The following is a 19,905-nucleotide window of genomic DNA, read 5'->3' on the forward strand; positions in this document are numbered from 1 at the left end:
TTATGGTAAATCTCCTCTGCACATTCTCTCAAGGCTCCCTATAATAGGGTAGACACACCAGTACCCAATACTCTAAAGGTAGACAAAATTGCTGGAGAAACTCAGCGGGAGCGGCAGCATCTATGGAGCGAAGGAAATAGGCAACGTTTCGGGACGAAACGTTGCCTATTTCCTTCGCTCCATAGATGCTGCCGCACCCGCTGAGTTTCTCCAGCAATTTTGTCTACCTTCAATTTTCCAGCATCTGCACAGTTCCTTCTTGAACATTTTATCTACCCCAATACTCTAAAGAAGGGTTTCAACCCAAAACATTGTCTATTTCCTTTGCTCCATAGATGCTGTTGCACCCGCTGATTTCTCCAGCAATTTTGTCTACCTTCGATTTTCCAGCATCTGCACAGTTCCTTCTTGAACATTTTATCTACCCCAATACTCTAACGAAGGGTTTTGACCCGAAACGTTGTATATTTCCTTTGTTCCATAGATGCTGCTGCACCTGCTGAGTTTCTCCAGCACTTGTCTACACCCAATACTCTAAATGTGGCCCCACCAAAGTCCTATAATGCAGCAACATGATGTCCTGACTCTTATATTCAATGCCCAATAAAGGCACCATGCCTACTTTACCACTCTATCTACTTGAGTTGCCACTTGCAAGTCACTACTGACCTGAAGCCCAAGCTCTCTTTGCACATCAATGCTGTGGTGCCCATGGTTGCCTCACCAAAAGTCTGCCCGTCCTTTCTTTGTTTTGTTATTTGTAGTATGTGTTAAAAGTATGTTTTAGTGTTCCTTGGTTTGTATGATGTGGGGGGTGTGGATGGGTTGGGGAAAACATTTTTTCTATCTCTTACCTCGATGGAGACGTGATTTTTTTTCCATATGGTATTTCCGTCCGCACATCGTTGAGTTGGCGGCCTTTCCTGGAGACCGACCCGGCGCTCCAAGCCGCGGGAGTCTGCGCGAATTTAACATCACGGAGCTTGCGATCCCTTTGCTAGGGATAGAAGCTCCAACCGCAGGGCCTGTGGACTTCACCCCTCATCTTCCTGCACTCCAAGGAACAGAGTCACAACCTACTCAACCTCTCCCTATAGCTCAGACCTTCTAGTCCTGGCAGCAGCCTCATAAATCTTCTCTGTACCCTTTCCAGCTTGGAACCATCTTTCCAATAAAATGGTGCCTGGAACTGAACACGAATACTCTAAATTACAATTCTGAAATAGCATCCAGGTGATTGGTATAGTTATTGTAATTGGATCACTTTCCCAATCATTGATGCATTAGTGAGAAAAAGATGGTCTGCATCAGGTTTGCTAGTATTTGACATTTTATTTCTAGTTTATCTGAATACTAATCATTTAATACAATTTTTTTAATCTTCAAAGATTTGCTGTAATGCTCTTAGCTGAAGTGAGGTTTCTACAAATGGAGCTGGGTTAATGTTTAAAAAGCAGTTGTCTGACAATACTGTAAATACCTGGAATATTTTTGTGCCTCTTTTCAATCTGCTCACTCTAGATTACCTCACCGTTGCAGGTAAATTGCAAATCCACAATCCTTTAAAAGGTTGAGTTGAGATCTGGATAATCTTTCAACGACATGCATAAACAAACAGCAAATCCTTTTTGGTCATTGATCAGAGGATCAGCCTATCATATTATTTTGTATTGTCCTTCTTCAATCATCATAGACAATGCACCACAGTAGATCCCTTTATCCAAGATCAATGTAATTCTATTAATAGCTTTTGTATAATCCAGAAACTAAATAGTCATATTTTTACAATGGAATGTTTGGTTCTATTATAGACCCGCCAGTGATTTGCAAATTGATTGTGCCACGATATCCACATGAACTTGAAAGAAGTATGTTTGTCTCCATCACAAATTATAGTCCAAGATATCAACCATGCATCTGCCATCAATATTTCAGGACAAACCTGAATTTAAATCTTGATTCAGATACAAGGAACTGCAGATGCTAAAATCTTGCATGGAACACAGACTACTAGAGTAACTCAGCAGGTCAGGCAGGATCTCTGGAGAACATGAATAGGGGTTGGGTCTGACTTCATCAGACTAATTGAAGAGTTAAGCATGCTTAATTGCCCTATGCATGGAAATAGAACAATGAAATTCTTACGTGCAGCAGCACAACAGGTTTGTAAAATTATAAAATAATAAACAAACAAAAAAAAGTTTGATCAATTAAAAAAGCCAATATACCTGCAGTAGAAAACCAACAAAAGCCCAAAGTCCAGAGTACAACCAAAGCAGTTTGTAGTTCAAAGTTTAGTTGGTGTTCGTCGTGTTCAATAGCATCGTGGTTGTTGAGGAAAAGCTGTTCCTGAACCTGGAGGTCATGGTTTTCAGTCTCCTATACCTTCTGCAGAGGTGAATCAAGAGCGTGGCCAGGATGGTGTGGGTCCCTAATGATGCTGGCGGCCTTTTTGAGGCAGCGCCTCCTATAGATCCCTTCAATGGTGCCTGCACCTGTGGTGGACAGGGCAACGTTCCCCACGTTTAATCTCCTTCGTTCTTGAGTGCTTGAGTTGCCGAATCAGGCTTTGAATGTAGTGGGGGAGTAACATTTTGATTCCACCACAATAAGCACATTTTAAAGAGACAGCCACCATTTCAGATCACATTAGTTCCTGCATTTACTGTACACTATTTGAGGTTCATATACACAAAGAATATCATTGTGTTCTGGAATAGGTGACCATAAACCAGGCAGCACGGTGGCACAGCGGTAGAGTTGCTGCCTTCAGCACTTGCAGCGCCAACTATGTGGGCCGCCTATACGGAGTTTGTATGTTCTCCCCTTGACCCAGATTTTCGGTTTCCTCCCACACTCCAAAGACTTGCAGGTATGTAGGTTAAATGGTTTGGTGTATGTGTAAAATGTTCCTAGTGTGTGTGGGATAATGTTAATGTGCGGAGATCGCTGGTTAGCGCGAAACTCGGTGGCCTGAAGGGCCTGTTTCCGTGCTGTATCTCTAAAAACTAATCAAATCTAATCTAATCTAGCTAAACTCATAAAACAAAACGACGTTCCTTTAACTGAAGAAGAGTCGCTAATTCGAAACGTCACCTATTCATGTTCTCCAGAGATGTTGCCTGACCCGCTGAGTTACTCCAACACTTTGTGAGATTTCTCTCATGCTTTTTCAGTTCCTGGTGCCTCTATGTTATTTTGTCATTGTCCAACTTGCCATTTTAGTTTGCTTTCCATTCTAAATACGTTAAGATGTTCTAGAGTGAGCTGCAGGCCTTGTGTTAGTCAGGTGTTGAACCATATCATGCAACATTTCTTACCTCATTATCTGAATATAGCTGAGTTCTGGGCATGAAATCGTGTGAGCTATGATTGATACTCAGTCTGGCCTGTCCAACTAGAGATTAAGAGACAAATTCCATTGCATCACTAAGGGCTATAGAACCCAGGCACTCCAATATGTCAACTAACTACACCATTCGGTTTGTCCTTCCCTTCAATAACATTGACATTTGGGACAAACCTTGGTTATGAACAGTTAAAAAAATACCTTTGCAAATAGTTTTGCAGTCACACCCTTGCTGTAAATAGTAATCTGTTAATTATTTATCTGGCTTCTAGACACAGGCCTGTGAAAACATGTTTACCTCAAAAGCCACTCCTAAAATGTCCCTGCAGTGGTAAGCCAACACATTTAAACATACTTCTATTTGTTCTCTATTCTATTCTTAACCCTTGATATCCTAATAAAGTAGGATATTAGGTATGGATATTTCTCACTTATTTTATTGATATTTCAGTATCAGTTTAAAAAAAATTTGGATTTTAATCTATTTAAAAATATCAGGATTTTTTTTTTTAATTGTTCCTTCATTGCAGTTCTCCAGTTTTACTTTGATAGCATTTCATTTTCTTCTTGCCTAGAACATTTCAATTGTTACTGAACATTTCTTTATAGGTTTAAAAGTATAGATATAAAGGTTGGCATAGAACGTGTTAATAGTTAGTTATTTGTACATATGACAGGGCAGAAGTTTCTAATTTCCTGGAACTGAAGCATCACGCCAAAGGAAATGACTGTTCAGTGACAGCGGAGGTCAAAGAACACCATGTACTGGAAAAGCATTGTTGTGCAACCTCTGTACATTGTGCTAGATCCTAAATATTACAAAACAAAGATTTATGGCAAGAAACCTTTAAAGTCTCATTATCTTGGCATTCAAAGATTTACCTGAGGCTATCTTTGTTTCTTATCCAATTTCCATATGCAGGTAAGGTAAATAGCATTGGAGGGTTCCATACACACTTCTTTTTGTTCATATATATATATCGTTCCTTGCCCAAACCCCAACCCCAACCCCAACGAAGGCCCGGATAGAGTGGATGTGGAGAGGATATTTCTGCCAGTGGGAGAATCTAGGACCAGAGGGCACAGCCTCAGAATAAAAGGACATATCTTTAGAAAGATGAGGAGGAATTTCTACAGTTAGAGGGTGGTGAACCTGTGGAATTCATTGACACAGATGGCTGTGGAGGCCAAGTCAATGGGTATTTTTAAAGCAGAGATTGACAGGTTCTTGATTGAATGTAAGAGTGTTAAGGTTTATGGGAAGAAGGCAGGAGAATGGGATTGAGGGGGTGAAGATATATCAGCCATGATTAAATGGCGGAGTAAGTTATATGGGGTGAATGGCCCAATTCTGCTCCTATAGCTTATGAAGGCATGAAGACTAAAGCATGAAACCATGTTTAACATTTCCTGCACAGTTGCTTACCTTTTAAAATGAGTTCTAATCATGAGAGTTTAAAATAGAATTGCCTCTGTTCATGCACCAATACAAAAATAAAACTCAAAATACTGGAGTGCTGGAGTTACTCAGCGGGTCAGGGGACATCTGTCGAGGGAATGGACAAATGACATTTTGGTCAGAACCCTTCTCCAGATACATGGACATAAAGAGTTTCAGTTCGGGACCCTTCTTCAAACTCCAGCACTTTGTGTTTTGCTCAAGATTGCAGCATCAACACTTATTGGTGTGTCAGGTCAGTTCTAATTTGGTTATCAATGGTCTAATGTTAGTCTAGCTCCAAGGGAACAATTCTATCTGCAACTGAACAGAAGCATTTGACATCAGTAAACTGTTTCAGTCAGGGGAAGGAGTGCACACCATAACTGTAGGCACTTATAGGGGTTCTGAGGTGTACAGTGTGGAATAGGCCCTTTGGCCACTGAGTACATGCAGACCAGAAACTATACATTCCAACTGACTAAACCCCAAAATCCCCCTCAACAGATCTCTCTCTCTCTCCTGAACTTCATTCAAATACATCCTAACCCAATTTATATTGTCATTGTCTAAAGAAATCCCCAGCTCTATTATTTTTTTGGATGAACATGTGGGGCAAGGGGTTGGACAGGCTAGATGCAGGAAGATTGTTCCCGATGTTGGGGAAGTCCAGGACAAGGGGTCACACAGTTTAAGGATATGGGGGAAATCTTTTAGGACCGAGATGAGAAAAACATTTTTCACACAGAGAGTGGTGAACCTCTGGAACTCTCTGCCACAGAAGGTAGTTGAGGCCACAGTTCATTGGCTATATTTAAGAGGGAGTTAGATGTGGCCCTTGTGGCTAAAGGGATCAGGGGGTATGGAGAGAAGGCAGGTACAGGATACCAAGTTGGAATATCAGCCATGATCATATGAATGGCGGTGCAGGCTCGAAGTGCCGAATGGCCTACTCCTGCACCTATTTTCTATGTAATTCATGTTGATAATTAAAGTCACAAACTTCCCACAAAAAGGTTTTTGATTGTCATCCATGGAAAACCAATATATAATTGTTAAAGGTACAAGTCGATCTGTTCTAATAAAGGAAATCTTCTGTGTTTAAAATATGATTTTGTAATTAGGTTTTCAAATATGTTTTTTGGTCATTTTTAAATTAAAGTTCTTGCTTCAAATTTGCTATATTTGAAATTGGTGCAGCGTGCAACAGATAGTAGTGGAAATATAATGGGTCTCAATCTGCTGGTTCACAGGCAAAAGACAGTTTCTATTTTCTATAAGAATTGGATTTGTCACTGAATAAAACAACATAATCATATGCTGTCTCTAAGTGGATGGTTAAGAATTACAAACTTATGAATAACTATTCAATTTTCAGAAAAATGAAAGACTATTAGTTTGGTAAAATATATTTTATTTGTTTCTTCATAACAAGAAACAGGATGCTTTTTTCCCCAAAATTCCTAGAAAGAAACATTTTTATCTGTGTAAAATTAATTTTCTGTTGTACATACCACAAAATACTTGATTTACATATTTTTTTTACACTTTAACTATTCTAAAGTACAATATTATCAGAAACCATTTGCTAATATACGTACTTTTGAATGCAAGCTGAATAAAACTCAGCCACATATTTATTATTACAAATTTATAGCTAACCACCATGTCAAGGTATAAATTCACCTTGCGGAAGACAATAGATTGGATACACTGTTATGTTATGAAGGTAGACACAAAATGCCGGAGTAGTAACTCAGCGGGTAAGGCAGCATCTTTGGAAAGAAGGAATGGGTGACGTTTCGAGTCGAGACCCTTTTTCAGACAGATCAGTCTGAAGAAGGGTCTTGACCCAAAATGTCGCCCATTCCATCTCTCTAGAGATGCTGCCTCACCCATTGAATTAACCCAGCATTTTGTGTCTACCTTCGATTTAAACCAGCATCTGCAATTCTTTCTTATACCGTTATATTATGAATTGGGTGAACAGAGCAGATGTGAAATTGATTTCTATTGCAAAACAGTTGTGTAGAGCACTTTATTGCAGGCTCAGTGAATGCAACATTTTAAAGAGAGTTTCCATTTTGCAGAGGAACAGTTTTCGTCACTGAATGGTGATATTTGAGGAGTTTCTATATTTAAAAGCAAGAGTGAGTTTAAAAACAAAAAGGTCAGAATCTATGAGTTAAAAATCAGTTAACATGCAAAATGAGAATCCACATTTTTTTAAAAATAGGAAAAATTGTATTTAGTTTATTTGCACATTTTGTAGCTAATCTTAATAGATCAGCATGGATGTAGACTAAATAACATATATCTGATAAGCAGCTCACTTTTAAAAAAATAAGTTAAAGAAACAGATGGCATTTTGTCCATAAAATGGAGAAATAGGTGTGAATGACATTATTAGAGATTTCACTCTCAGGGGCCCCGTGGCTTTGGTTTCCCACTGTAGGCTGAATTCTGCACTGAGTTTGACCAACTGACCAGTCATTGCTTTCATGATGAACTCTCTACATGCTCCCAATGTTTATCAGCAAGGAATCAAATGTCCAAACGTTAGATCTCATGAACACTGAATACCCGTAACAAAAAAAATGTGCTTTTAGATATTAAAACGTAATCAATGAAAGACAGATCCATCAATGAGCAATGCAAATACAATTGTGGAATGTTAGAAGATATGATCTATATACAGTGTACAATGTGGTTAGGCAGCTTAGTGAATTAATTGCTTAAGAATTAAAAATAAATTATTATAAAATAGATTTCTGTACAAGTTACACATATATATATATATATATATATATGTATGTATATATATATATAATATAGCAATAAATTCATGTCTCTGTTGTCAAATTGACCTTAATCCCAGCCAAAGTTCTGTCCTGTCATTTGGTAAAATTTCATGTTGAAAGGCCTGTAGAAGTCTCTCAGCCTCTGAACTATTTCCGGGTCAATGTTGGGATGTGTTCTGCCTTTTGTCTTGCCCAGGCAATGGGGTTTGCTGCTGCCCTCAGGCTTCTTCAGGCAAGGAAAGCCCTTGGTCTGGTTAAAGTAGAAATGTTTGTCTGTGATGATTCTCTTCAGAGCCAAAAAGTCTTGCACCCTGCTCAGTTCTCCCGCTGGGTCACTGATCAACCTCTCCCCACTCACAAACAGGATCTGCCGCATGGGGAAGTATTGCAGCCAATTCTCCAGGTGCTTGGCATAGATGCCAATTTGAATAGCACTCCATGACGTATCGATCAAGCCTGTAGTCCGGTTTTTGAAAGTCAAGCTCTCAAAGCTGGGGATATCGGGCTTTTTAGAGAGAGTCTGTGTGTAGTCAGAGATAGCTCGGGTGACGGGATCCCGAACCACCACGATTAGTTTGGCATCCTTGGACATGGCATAGATTCGAGCAGCTGCTTCCATAGTGACAAAGTAACTAGGAGTCTTCTCCATGGTGATTTGACCTTCCAGTGTCCGAGGCATCAAGTCCCTGAAAGAAAACACATATTTTAGTCAATCTGAGTAAAAGTGGGTCGCATTAAATGTCAAGAAACATATGGTAGATGCAACATATAGAATATTTTACAGAGGAGCGTTACAGTGTTGCAGCGGTAGAGTTGCTGCCTTACAGCGCCAGAGACCCTGGTTCGTTCCGACTAAAGGGCCTGTCCCACTTGGCGATATTTTAGGCAACTGCTGGGGACGGTCATAGTCGTAGCAGGTCGCCGATAAAACGGCAACAACCCACGTCATCCTGGCGACAACCTACGTCAGGGGAAGTCAAGCTACGCTCATTGGCATCAAACACACTGTCACTGAAAAATGTTCAACAGGTTGAAAATTTAGCGGTGACCAGAAAGATGCTACAACTGTTTGCAACCATCGCCAAACATATGGTGACAAACTAGTTGCCTGTAGTTGCCTAAAAAAAATAAATAAATAAATAAATAATCGCCTAAATGGGACAGGCCCATAGGGTGCTGTCTGTACGGCGTTTGTCCGTTCTCCCGGTGACCTGCGTGGGTTTTCTCCACGTGCTCCGGTTTCCTTCCACACGCCAAAGACGTACAGATTAGTCGGTTTTGGTAAAACTGTAAATTGTCCCTGGTGTGTGTAGGATATTGTTAGTGTGCGATGAACACTGGTGGACTGTAGGGCCTAGTTCCATGCTGTATCTCTAAACTAAAATCTAAATTACACGCGAGATGCTCTATCAGTCATCCGAGTGAAGATAGACCATTCAGCCCTGAGGTTTATTCTCTGAGATCTCAATGGGTCCAAATATAACTCAAATAGAATATATGTTTTATAACAATGGTCCTGCTGTGTTGTGTAAAACATCCCCAATTCAGAAATTCCAAAAATTATTTGGCAAATTCTGTTAACCAAAATCTACACCAGATACTTCTAGAGCCGATTTCAATAAAGCTCTTGATTGTGAAACTGCCTCGGCTACTCAACACTACAACTGCTTATTAGTGGCATCTAATTATTGCAAAACATACCCATTGCAGTAGCTCAACATAACAATGCAAATCAAAATAATGATTCATGAAATTGTTCTGTATGTTGCTATTGTAATAGATCTCCTTCCCAGCCAGAGAAAAAAAAAAGTTGAACTTCCTGGTACACCCATCAGCAATAATCCTCTCTAAACAATCTGTGCCAACCATCACAGTGAGAAATACTCACTTAATATTGTCTTTCATTATTCACACACACACAGTCACACACACAGTCACACACACAGTCACACACACTGCAGAGCAAGAATTCAAAGGAAGAAATTCAGTTGAGGTCTCTAGACCAGAGCACATGGAAATGCAGCAGCTACAGTCCATATTATTTTTATTCCGTCGTCACTAAGAACAAATATTACAAGCGCGATATAATGCCAGACATTCCTGTTTAAGATTAATTAGGGATGGACAAATTGCTGGTCTTGCCAGCAATGCACAAATAAATCCCACAAACAAAAACGTTGGGGATCACACATTGAATGTTATAATTCAAAGCAAACTTAAAGAAGATTCTTTTGTGAAAGGACAGCAGCTTTTCCACTAATACTCGTAAAGACCAGCCTTAGCCGAAGAACAGATTGGCCTACTTAGTGTATTAAGTACTATACTTGGAACCTTTCCATACTGAGACCCAAAGTTTTGGAGAAATATAATGCAAAGCTCAAGGTGCAAATAAAGTGAGCAATAAGCTGAGGGTTTTTGCGGGTCAGAACAGAAACGAGATGGTAACAACCCATCAATAGCAGGTGGCCATTTTATAATTCAGTGCCTGGTCTAATGCCTTTATTGGAGGTTTTGTCTGCACAGAAGGAATTTGTGCTAATCTGCTACAGTTTCTCAGGGAGATATTCACCGACTATTATGAACAGAAGAGTAGAGGATTTGTGAATGTTATTTTATATTCAAGTGTAACAAATTCTCAACCATGTCAGGGAACTGGCAAACCTTTCCGTCAAATCACAGTCCAGTTCACTTGGTATAACCGATAATGTTTATTGTTGTTCTTCCGTCTAATGTACCCGTAAATTAATGTGCCAGCAATAAATAATACCAGTACACATGACAAATAAGCACTCTTGAAATCTTGAATCTGTGCTATGGTAAAGATTCACCACCTTCCTCAGTATCTAAACATTGAGTTAATCTTGAAAAGAAATCGCCAAGCTTGATTGACTGTTTTTACTCGTAGGAACAAAGTTAGAAAGAACTCGTGGGAGTTCAGTTTGATCAAATGCTCAGCACAGTCATAATTTGTGCCCTTGTAAATTTTGGTATGCTATGTTAAAAAAAAAGGATGATCTTGCTTTGATGTGGTGCTTTTCACAACTGCCTAATCGGCCAAAGTGCTACAGTTGAAGTGCAGTCACACTAATAGGAATCGGAACACTGTCCACTCCCTGCTCTCAGATGCACCAGATAATCTGCTCTTCAAATCCAATTCAATGCATCCTTGATAAAGATAGCACTTTATATATGTGCGATCATAAAATGCCAAGTCCAAATCGATGAACACATGTTCTCTGAATAATTTTTCAATTAACTGGTGATAAAAATTAGGAAATCTGCAAAATATGATCAGTTGTTCTATTTGAACCATGCTAGTTATTGTGCTCAGTTTTAGTTTAGTTTAGAGAAACAGTGTGGAAACAGGCCCTTCGGCCCAAGACCACACCGGCTAACGATTGCCCGTGCACCAGTTCTATCCTACATTCTAGGGGCAATTTACAGAAGCCAATTAACCTACAAACATGCACAACTTTGGAATGTGGGGGGAAATTGGAGCACCCAGAGAAATCCCACGCAGGTACAGTGAGAATGTACAAACTCCACATAAGCAGCACCCGTAGTCAGGTTCAAACAGGGGTCTCTGGTGCTGCTACCACTCTGCTGGCAATTTACTGGATTATGCAGTGGAAAAAAAGTGGTTATTGTTTTGAGTTTCATTTAAAAGTTGTTGGCTATCATAGGTATTCCAAACAGTAGGTTGTTGGAGATCTAGCTCATCAGCCAGTTGGGGAAGTCCAGGACAAGGGGTCACAGCTTAAGGATAAGGGGGAAATCCTTTAAAACCGAGATGAGAAGAACTTTTTTCACACAGAGAGTGGTGAATCTCTGGAACTCTCTGCCACAGAGGGTAGTTGAGGCCAGTTTCATTGGCTATATTTAAGAGGGAGTTAGATGTGGCCCTTGTGGCTAAGGGGATCAGAGGGTATGGAGAGAAGGCAGGTGCGGGATACTGAGTTGGATGATCAGCCATGATCATATTGAATGGCGGTGCAGGCTCGAAGGGCCGAATGGCCTACTCCTGCACCTAATTTCTATGTTTCTATCAGGAGAACAACGTGAGATGGGGTCAGGTGGTGGGTTGAGCAGTCAGAGGCACAATGGTGGTGGAAACTGCAGGATTAAAGGAAAAACAGTCAGGTTACAATTATCTTGATGGCAAACCAATTCACTGATGCTCTATACAAGCCAACATATCCAGGGAATCTTGTGCAAAACCTAGCGGGTCAGCCAGCATCTCTGGAGAAAAAGGATTGGTGAATTATTGGGTTAGAAGAACCCTTCTACAGACTGATACCCATCTAAAGAAGAGTTCTGACCTAAAACATCACCTATCCTTTTTCTCCAGAGATGATGCCTGACGGACTGAGTTCCTCCAGCACTTTGTGTCTATTGTCAGTATTAACCAGCATCTGCAGTTCCTTCTTACACATGTGATTGTGTGGATACAAGTGAGGGGAGGTGGGGGGGGGGGGGGTTGAGTGGCGACAACCCATGTCATCCTGGCGACAACCTACGCCAGCCCCTACGTCAGGAGAAGTCAAGCTACGCTCATTAGCGTCAAACCCACTGTCGCCAAAAAAGTTTCAACATGTTGAAAATTTAGTGGTGACCAGACGCTACGGATTTTAGCTCGACTGAGTTGACTTACCCAGTGGCGACATTTTTTAGTTGCCTACAAAAAAACAATTGCCTAAATAGAACAGGCCCATAAATGGCTTGAATGTAATCATGTGTTGCCTTTCCGCTGACATGCAACAAAAGCTGTTCACTGTACCTCAGTACATGTGACAATAAACCAAAGTGTATCTAATCTGTACTGTACCCTGTGACCCAACAAAGTTGGGAACATTTCAATAACTGGTAGTTTAGTATCAGTACATCTGAATTATGCCCGAGTTGGCAGCAATATCTTGGCCACTGGCTGGTCGTGCCTTGACGGAGGGTGACACGAGTACAGTACGTTTATTTTGTTGAGATTTAACTATTTGAATTCTGAATGGTGGCTGCTTAAAACAATGACGAGGACAGATTAATACAGGGATATTCATCCACATGCTTTTTGTAGCAAGTTTTAATGTAATGATAGTGCTTTAGATTAATATTCGCAAGCACTGTACATTCTGAGCAGGAATAAACATTTTAAATTGTTCCCCCACGAGTCAAAATAAGCCCCAAACCAATGCTCAGGACAACAATACAGGGATATTCATAAATGCTTTTTGCACAGATTTTTTAATGTAATCCAGTGATTTGACCTCATCATTCGTCACATCCTTGTACTTGACTGAGCAGGAATAAACATTTTAAAATATTTCCCCCGAGTCTTTAAATAAACCCCAAATTTGATTTAAACACTAGCTCATTTAGATTTTTGCACTCTGAAAGAGGAGATAAGTTTATGCCCAGATCTAAAAGAATAGTTTCTGATTGTCATTCACACCGGCCATGTACAACCAAATTTAAAATGTCACCAGTCACAAGCATTCAAACATTCTAAAGCTAACGAAATCCTGTCTTTAAAATAATAAAGCCTAAGCAAAAACATAGAAATCATTTAGATTTTTGCACTCTGAAAGAAATAAGGTGAACGCCCATATCTATACGTTAAAAATGGTGAATAGGTAAGAACTTTGTGGTTCCATTCCCGGTACAAATGACAATTAAACACTCTTGACTCGTGAAAAAGTGGACAGTCAGTAATTCTGGTTGTTTGCGATTCAATGACAACAAAAGGCTATGGAGTCCAATAGCCCACCAGATAGAAAGGGAAACGACATCAATATGATTTGTGGTCATTCAAAGATTTTGTTGGCAAATAGATATTCTTCCACATTACTTCGTTCTGCTAACAACTCTTTTGTTTCTTCATTTACTTTTCAACTCGAGTTGACAAAGCTGAAAGGTTCAGCACAGGAAACAAGCTGCAAACCGCACTAGCCTCCTTTATCCCAGATTGGTATAACTGGTTCCATCAACAATTGTTAGGTTAAAGGGCCTCATCCAATGCTTTAATAAGTGACAAGCTCCATTCACAATTTCAAAAAGATACACCAATGCTTTGAAGATGTGTCTAAATCAACTAAACATCAAAAGGCAGTCTCAAGATCCACCTCAAACAGATGCACCATTTAAGGGAAAAGATAGACTAAAGGAAAGGCTCTTTCTCTGTTTAATGCTTTCATCTGCTCAACAGAATTTCAGCTGTAGTTTTACAATCAACCTGCTTTGTTAGACCTTTAACATCAAAAAACATCAAATATCATATTTAAAAAACACGAGACAAATCATTAGTTTTAGTTTCCTTAAAACCATTAAAAAAACTCAGTAAGGGTACTCAAACACTCAATAAGTAGGAGCTAACTTTTCTAAATGAGCAAATACCCTCCAACGTGGAGTTTTTAGCGAGTCAAACACGACAAACAGCCTGGCGCAGGCTTCAACATGGCACAGTGGCGCAGCAGTAGAGTTGCTGCCTTACAGCGCCAGAGACCCGGGTTCGATCCTAACTACAGGTGCTGTCAGTACGGTGTTTGTACGCTCTCCCCGTGACCTGCATGGGTTTTCTCTCGGTGCTCCGGTTTCCTCCCACATTCCAAAGACGTACAGGTTTGTAGGTTACTTGGGCGTTGGTAAAATTGTAAATTGTCCCCACTGTGTGTAGGATCGTGCAAGTGCAGAAGGTTCACTGGACAGCATGGACTAGGTGGGCCGAAGGGCCTGTTTCCGCGCTGTATCTCCAAACTAAAATAATAAACTAAGCCGAGACCATGCCAACTACCGATCACCCCGTATACTAACACCATCCTACACACTAGGGACAATTTACAATTTTGACCAAATCCAATTCACCTACAAACCTGTACGTGTTTGGAGTGTGGTAGCAAACCGCAGCACCTGGAGAAAACCCACGCAGTCACAGGAAGAACGTACAAAATTTGTACAGACAGCACCCATAGTCAGTATCAAAGCCAGGTCTCTGGTGCTGTAAGGCAGCAACACTATCCCTGCACCACTGTGCCACCCTATACATCGCGTTGGAACATTTCTGCCCCATAGAGTGTGGCATTTAAGAAGCTTTTGGATAGGTGTGTGGATATGCAGGGAATGGCGGGATATGGATCAAGTGCAGGCAGGGGATATCTAAGCATCGTGGTTGGCACAGACATTGTGGGTCGAAGGGCCTGTTCCTGCGTTGTATTGTTCTGTGTTCTATCTTCATACAATCACCTCCCTTATCAGTCAGGAAACAAAACTCTCAAATTAAACTAAGCCTTGTTAACAAGAATGGGTGACATTTTGGCTTGAGGCCTTCTTCAGACTGAGAGTCGGGGAGATATGGAAGGGTACAAAGACCCTTGCGCAAGGTGTTGAAAGGACAGATCAAAGCAGAGGCGATGCAAGAAAATGTAGAATGTTTCATCGTCAGCTGCCAACAAGGCATACAAACAGTAAAGTTAATCAGGAGGTCCGTGAAACTAGTAGGAGAACTAGAGTAGAGGGGGGGCGGAGGGAGAGGGAAAGTAATGCCCCTGTCCCACTTAGAAAACCTGAACGGAAACCTCTGGAGACTTTGTGCCCCACCCAAGGTTTCTGTGCGGTTCCCGGAGGTTGCAGGTAGTGGAAGCAGGTAGGGAGACTGACAAAAACCTCCGGGAACCGCACAGAAACCTCGGGTGGGGCACAAAGTCTCCAGAGGTTTCCGTTCAGGTTTCCCAAGTGGGACAGGGGCATCTAAAGTTAGAGAAATCAATATTCATACCGCTGGGTTGAAAGCTTCCACAAATGGTTTAAGTCGAAAGTCGATAATATACAAGAAAACACATGGTTGCCAAAGCAGAAACTCTACAATAATGGGGCATAGATTATAGGGGGGAAAAAAACGACATAGCATGTCAAAGCTTGCCCTGGAAAAGGATCTGCAAAAGTCAAACATCTTGTGATGAACTACTGTATAAATTCAATTAAGACAGATTAGCCTTTTGAGGACTTGTATAGTCTTGTCAAACTGAGAAACATCTGTGCCTTATACACTTTGATATTAAGTGCATCAGACTCCATGAGCATCCACTCCCACTTCGGACTATAAAGCAGAGGAATTTTGTTTGCACAATGCCATAAAGAACCTATATATTCATAGTTCAAACAAGACGTCACCTGTTTTAAAGTGGCAATTTTGCATTCATCCTGTGGGGCCATTATCTGGGGCCCTGATACCATGACATGGGATCATTGCATCATGTAATATAAACAGAACAGAACGGATTGCTGGACATCGTACACCGACACCTTCACAGATGAGGCCTCTTTATTTGCTGGAGAACAACATGGAAGAACTGAGGTTTTAGATTGATTCGCTGAAAGATACTGCGTGAAAACTGCATGGCCCTTCGTCTCACCGAGTCCATGCTACCCATCAATCACACATTCACACGATCCCATTTTCTCATCCACATCCCCACACATTTGGGGGGCAATTTACAGAGGCTGATTGACCTACAAACCCGCTCGTCTCTGGGATGTGGGAGCACCCAGGGTCACAAGAAGAACATGCAAGCTCCACACAGACAGCACCCGAGTTCCGGATCGAACCCGAGTCTCTGGTGCCGCGAGGCAGTGACTCGATCAGCTGTACCACTGTGCCACCCCGAGCTAAATATTTTGGGTAAATATCTGCTCCAAACCTGCACTCCACCACTCCAAGTGCACCATTGCATTAGTCAGAGGTGCCTTCTGCAGATTGTTCATTACCAGATCAACTTGTGTGTGATTCATCAACAAAAGACTTAGCAAAACTAGGTAAATGATTTCTACATTTCTAATGAAGATGGGTAGCTTCTAACAATTTCAGAGGGTCCGATAAGAATCTCCCTTTGCCAGGCACACTGTTCAGTGACATTTTTCCAAAGCCTTTGGGCGAATCGTGGAAACCAAGCAATATTCACACAAGAAACAAAACACGAGGTGCGATTGTAACTCAGCAGATCAGGGAGCATCTCCGGAGGGAAAGGACAGGCAACTTCTCAGGCTGGGACCCTTCTTCAGACTCCAAAGGATCTATCGATTCTCCACAGATGCTGCGTGGCCTCCAGATTTCTTCCAGCACATTGTGTTTTGCTCGACTCAAACATCTGCAGTTTCTTACATCTCAATATTTACTGAATTCCTTCGTTTGGGAAAGAAAACTTGATTGTGTAATGACCATAACAGCTAATATGAGCAGGGAGACCAGTTTCTCAGTTCTCCTTTCCAAAGGGTTTTTAACGAGGCCTTGATTACAATCTACAATTGATTAGTTCAGAGATACAGCGCGGAAACATGCCCTTCGGCCCATCGACTCCACACCGACCAGCGATCCCTGCACATTAACATTATCCTACACACACACACACTAGGGACATTTTTTACATTTATGCCAAGCCAATTAACCTTCAAACATGTACGAATTTGGAGTGTGGGAGAAAACTGAAGATCTCGGAGCAAACCCACGCATGTCACGGGGAGAACGTACAAACTGCGTACAGACAAGCACCCATAGGTAGGATTGAACCCGGGTCTCTGGCGCTGTGAGCTGTGTAAGGCAGCAACCCTACCCCTGCGCCACTGTGACTTCTAATCGTTCAAGCATCCACTTTCCCCATTATGATGAGCGTTGCAATATTTTGTGGCAAGACTTGAACTTGCTGAAACATTGTCAGGGTGAATGTTACAGCAGTGTTTTTCATTCCTGCCCAGGCTGGTAACACAGCATTTAAGAAGGAACTGCAGATGCTGGAGAATCAAAGGTACACAAAAAAGCTGGAGAAACTCAGCGGGTGCAGCAGCATCTATGGAGCGAAGGAAATAGGCAACGTTTCGGGCCGAAATGTTGCCTATTTCCTTCGCTCCATAGATGCTGCTGTACCCGCTGAGTTTCTCCAGCTTTTTTGTGTACCTCTGGTAACACAGCAGTTGTGCAAACTTCCTACGAAAACCATGGAGAAAATTAACCACTTAGGATCTCTCTCCTGCTCGAATATTACACCATGTGCTGTGCAAAATGAGCTGACAGAGACTCATTGTGCAAACAGGTCTCTGCTCTCACCATCCCCCAAACAAGGAGTGCAATGCAGCAAGGAGCTTCATACAAGGGCAATAGGTCATACACTAGGTAAAAAAGTAGGCCAATGTCAAAAAGAATGTTAGACACAAGGAACTGCAGATGCTGGAATCTAGAGCAAAAAAAAACAGAAAGTGCTGATGTAACTCAGTCAGTCGGGCAGCATCTCTGGAGAACACAGAGTCCGAAGAAGGGACTAGACTAGACTTCCACTAATGGGCTAATGAGTCTAAATCCTGAGAGCATAGACTCTGAATAAAAGGACTCACCTTTAAAAAGGAGATGAGGAATTTATTCAATCAGAAGGTGGTGAATCTGTGGAATTCATGGCCGCAGACAGCTGTGGAAGCCAAGTCTTTGGGAACTTTGAAAACGGTGATTAACAGATTTTGGATTAGTGAGGGTGACAAGGGTTATGGTGAGAAGGCAGGAGTTGATTAGATCAGCCATGGGCCGAACGGCCTACTTCTGCTCCTATGACAATACAAGGCCCCGATTAAAGAATGTCACCCATCCATGTTCTCCAGAGATGCCGCCTGTATTATTACAGAACTTTGTATTGTATCTTTCTCCAAAATAATATTTATGGAGTGTGCTGTACCTATGCATGCTATAAAGCCAACACTTTATAATGGAATCCAAGCCATTCATTACTGCAACCACAGACAGTCCAGTCTGTGAATGAAATAGAAATGCTCCCTTACCACTGACTACTAATGGTGAGCTAATTCATCCATTTATCTTTGCTTGTTTGCCAGAGGTGTTACTAACCTGTTACTGACCTATCTAATCACCTCAGGAATAACATAGGCTTATCAAAGTGTGATTTATCAAGGTGACAACAGTTTGGGGCCTCAATCAGAACAAAGCTCTCAACACACACACACTTTAAAAAAGTTACATTTATAGCACCTGATAAGTCTTTCCACGGGCATGCCCTGCCCAGTCCCGAAGCCTGTGATATGTTGATTAAACGATGCACATTAGGGATGAAATTAGATTGGTATTGTCTGTTCCTTAATCCACAAAAAGTACAAATTAGCCACTCCAATTTGTGCAGCAGAGTGCAGTGTAGAAATACAGTGCAGAAACAAGCCCTTCAGCCCAACCAACCTGTGCCGACCAGCCATCACCCTGTACTCTAGCACCATCCTACACTCTAGCGACAATTCAACATTTTTACCGAAGCCAAATTAACCTACAAACCTGTATGTGTTTGGAGTGAGGGAGGGGACTGGAACAGCTGGGGAAAAGCACAGGGAGAACGTACAGACAGCACCCATAGTCCGGATCGAACTGGGGTCTCTGGCACTGTAAGGCAGTAGCTCCACCACTGTCTACTGTGCTACATACGTGCTTTATAGACGTACTGTATGGAAACAGCTCAACTAGCCCATGCTAACAAAGATGTCCCATCTACACTCATCCCACACCAACTATATCCACCCATTGTCTATGTCTTGTCTCAACCTCCTCACCTGTTTATACTAACTCTCACCCCTCTCCTCTGCCAGTCCACGGGAAGGGTTTCAGCCTGAAACGTCGACTGTCCATTTCCCTTCCCATTCACGGATGTTGCCTGACTCGCTGAATTTGGCCAGCAGTTTTGGTTTTTTTTGCACAGGATACTCAGCTAAAGGGATTTCTAGTTCATGTGCAGCACAGTAGAACTGACACCATTCTGGAACCGAATACAAGGCTCAGCCGCATTATTTACAGCCCCATGCAGGTTCCTGTGCATTTTTCCCGTGCATACTTCCATGCAAGTACTTTTGATTTTAGTAGATATCTTTTGTGAGAATACACAATTTGGACCAGATCCACATAGATCAGAAATTGATCGGAGTTGTATAATTCCGAATCCAATCCATTTCATGTCTTGAAAGCACCTTATACCTCCCATCCTCATGTGCTCACTCTGACTGTCAGGAGTAGTGGGTCTCCTTTAGTTTAGAGATACAGTGTGGAAACAGGCCCTTCAGCCCACCGAGTCCACACTGACCAGCCATCACCCGTACACAAGTTCTATACTAGTTCTGCACACTAGGGATTGTTTACAGGAGTCAATTATCCTCCAAACCGGTATGTCCGTGGAATGTGGGAGGAAACCGGAGCACCCGGAGAAAATCCATGCAGAGAGCGGGAGAACATACAAACTCCATACAAAGAGCACGAATAATCAGGATCAAACTCGGGTCTCTGGTGCTGTAAGGCAGCA

General features: G+C 41.6%; 1 protein-coding gene across 1 annotated transcript in view; it reads right to left on the reverse strand.

The window, feature by feature from the left end:
- Window positions 1-6,165: 6,165 nt before the first annotated feature.
- LOC129708101 (heparan sulfate glucosamine 3-O-sulfotransferase 3B1-like) overlaps window positions 6,166-19,905 on the reverse strand; it is a 29,772-nt gene continuing 16,032 nt past the window's right edge. The window contains exon 2 of the mRNA XM_055653661.1: window positions 6,166-8,274. Coding sequence (XP_055509636.1) covers window positions 7,656-8,274 — 619 coding nt within the window. The 3' untranslated portion in view covers window positions 6,166-7,655. The remainder of the gene's footprint in view (window positions 8,275-19,905) is intronic.

Source organism: Leucoraja erinacea, chromosome 23 (genome assembly GCF_028641065.1).
Source record: "Leucoraja erinacea ecotype New England chromosome 23, Leri_hhj_1, whole genome shotgun sequence".
Lineage (NCBI taxonomy): Eukaryota > Metazoa > Chordata > Chondrichthyes > Rajiformes > Rajidae > Leucoraja > Leucoraja erinaceus.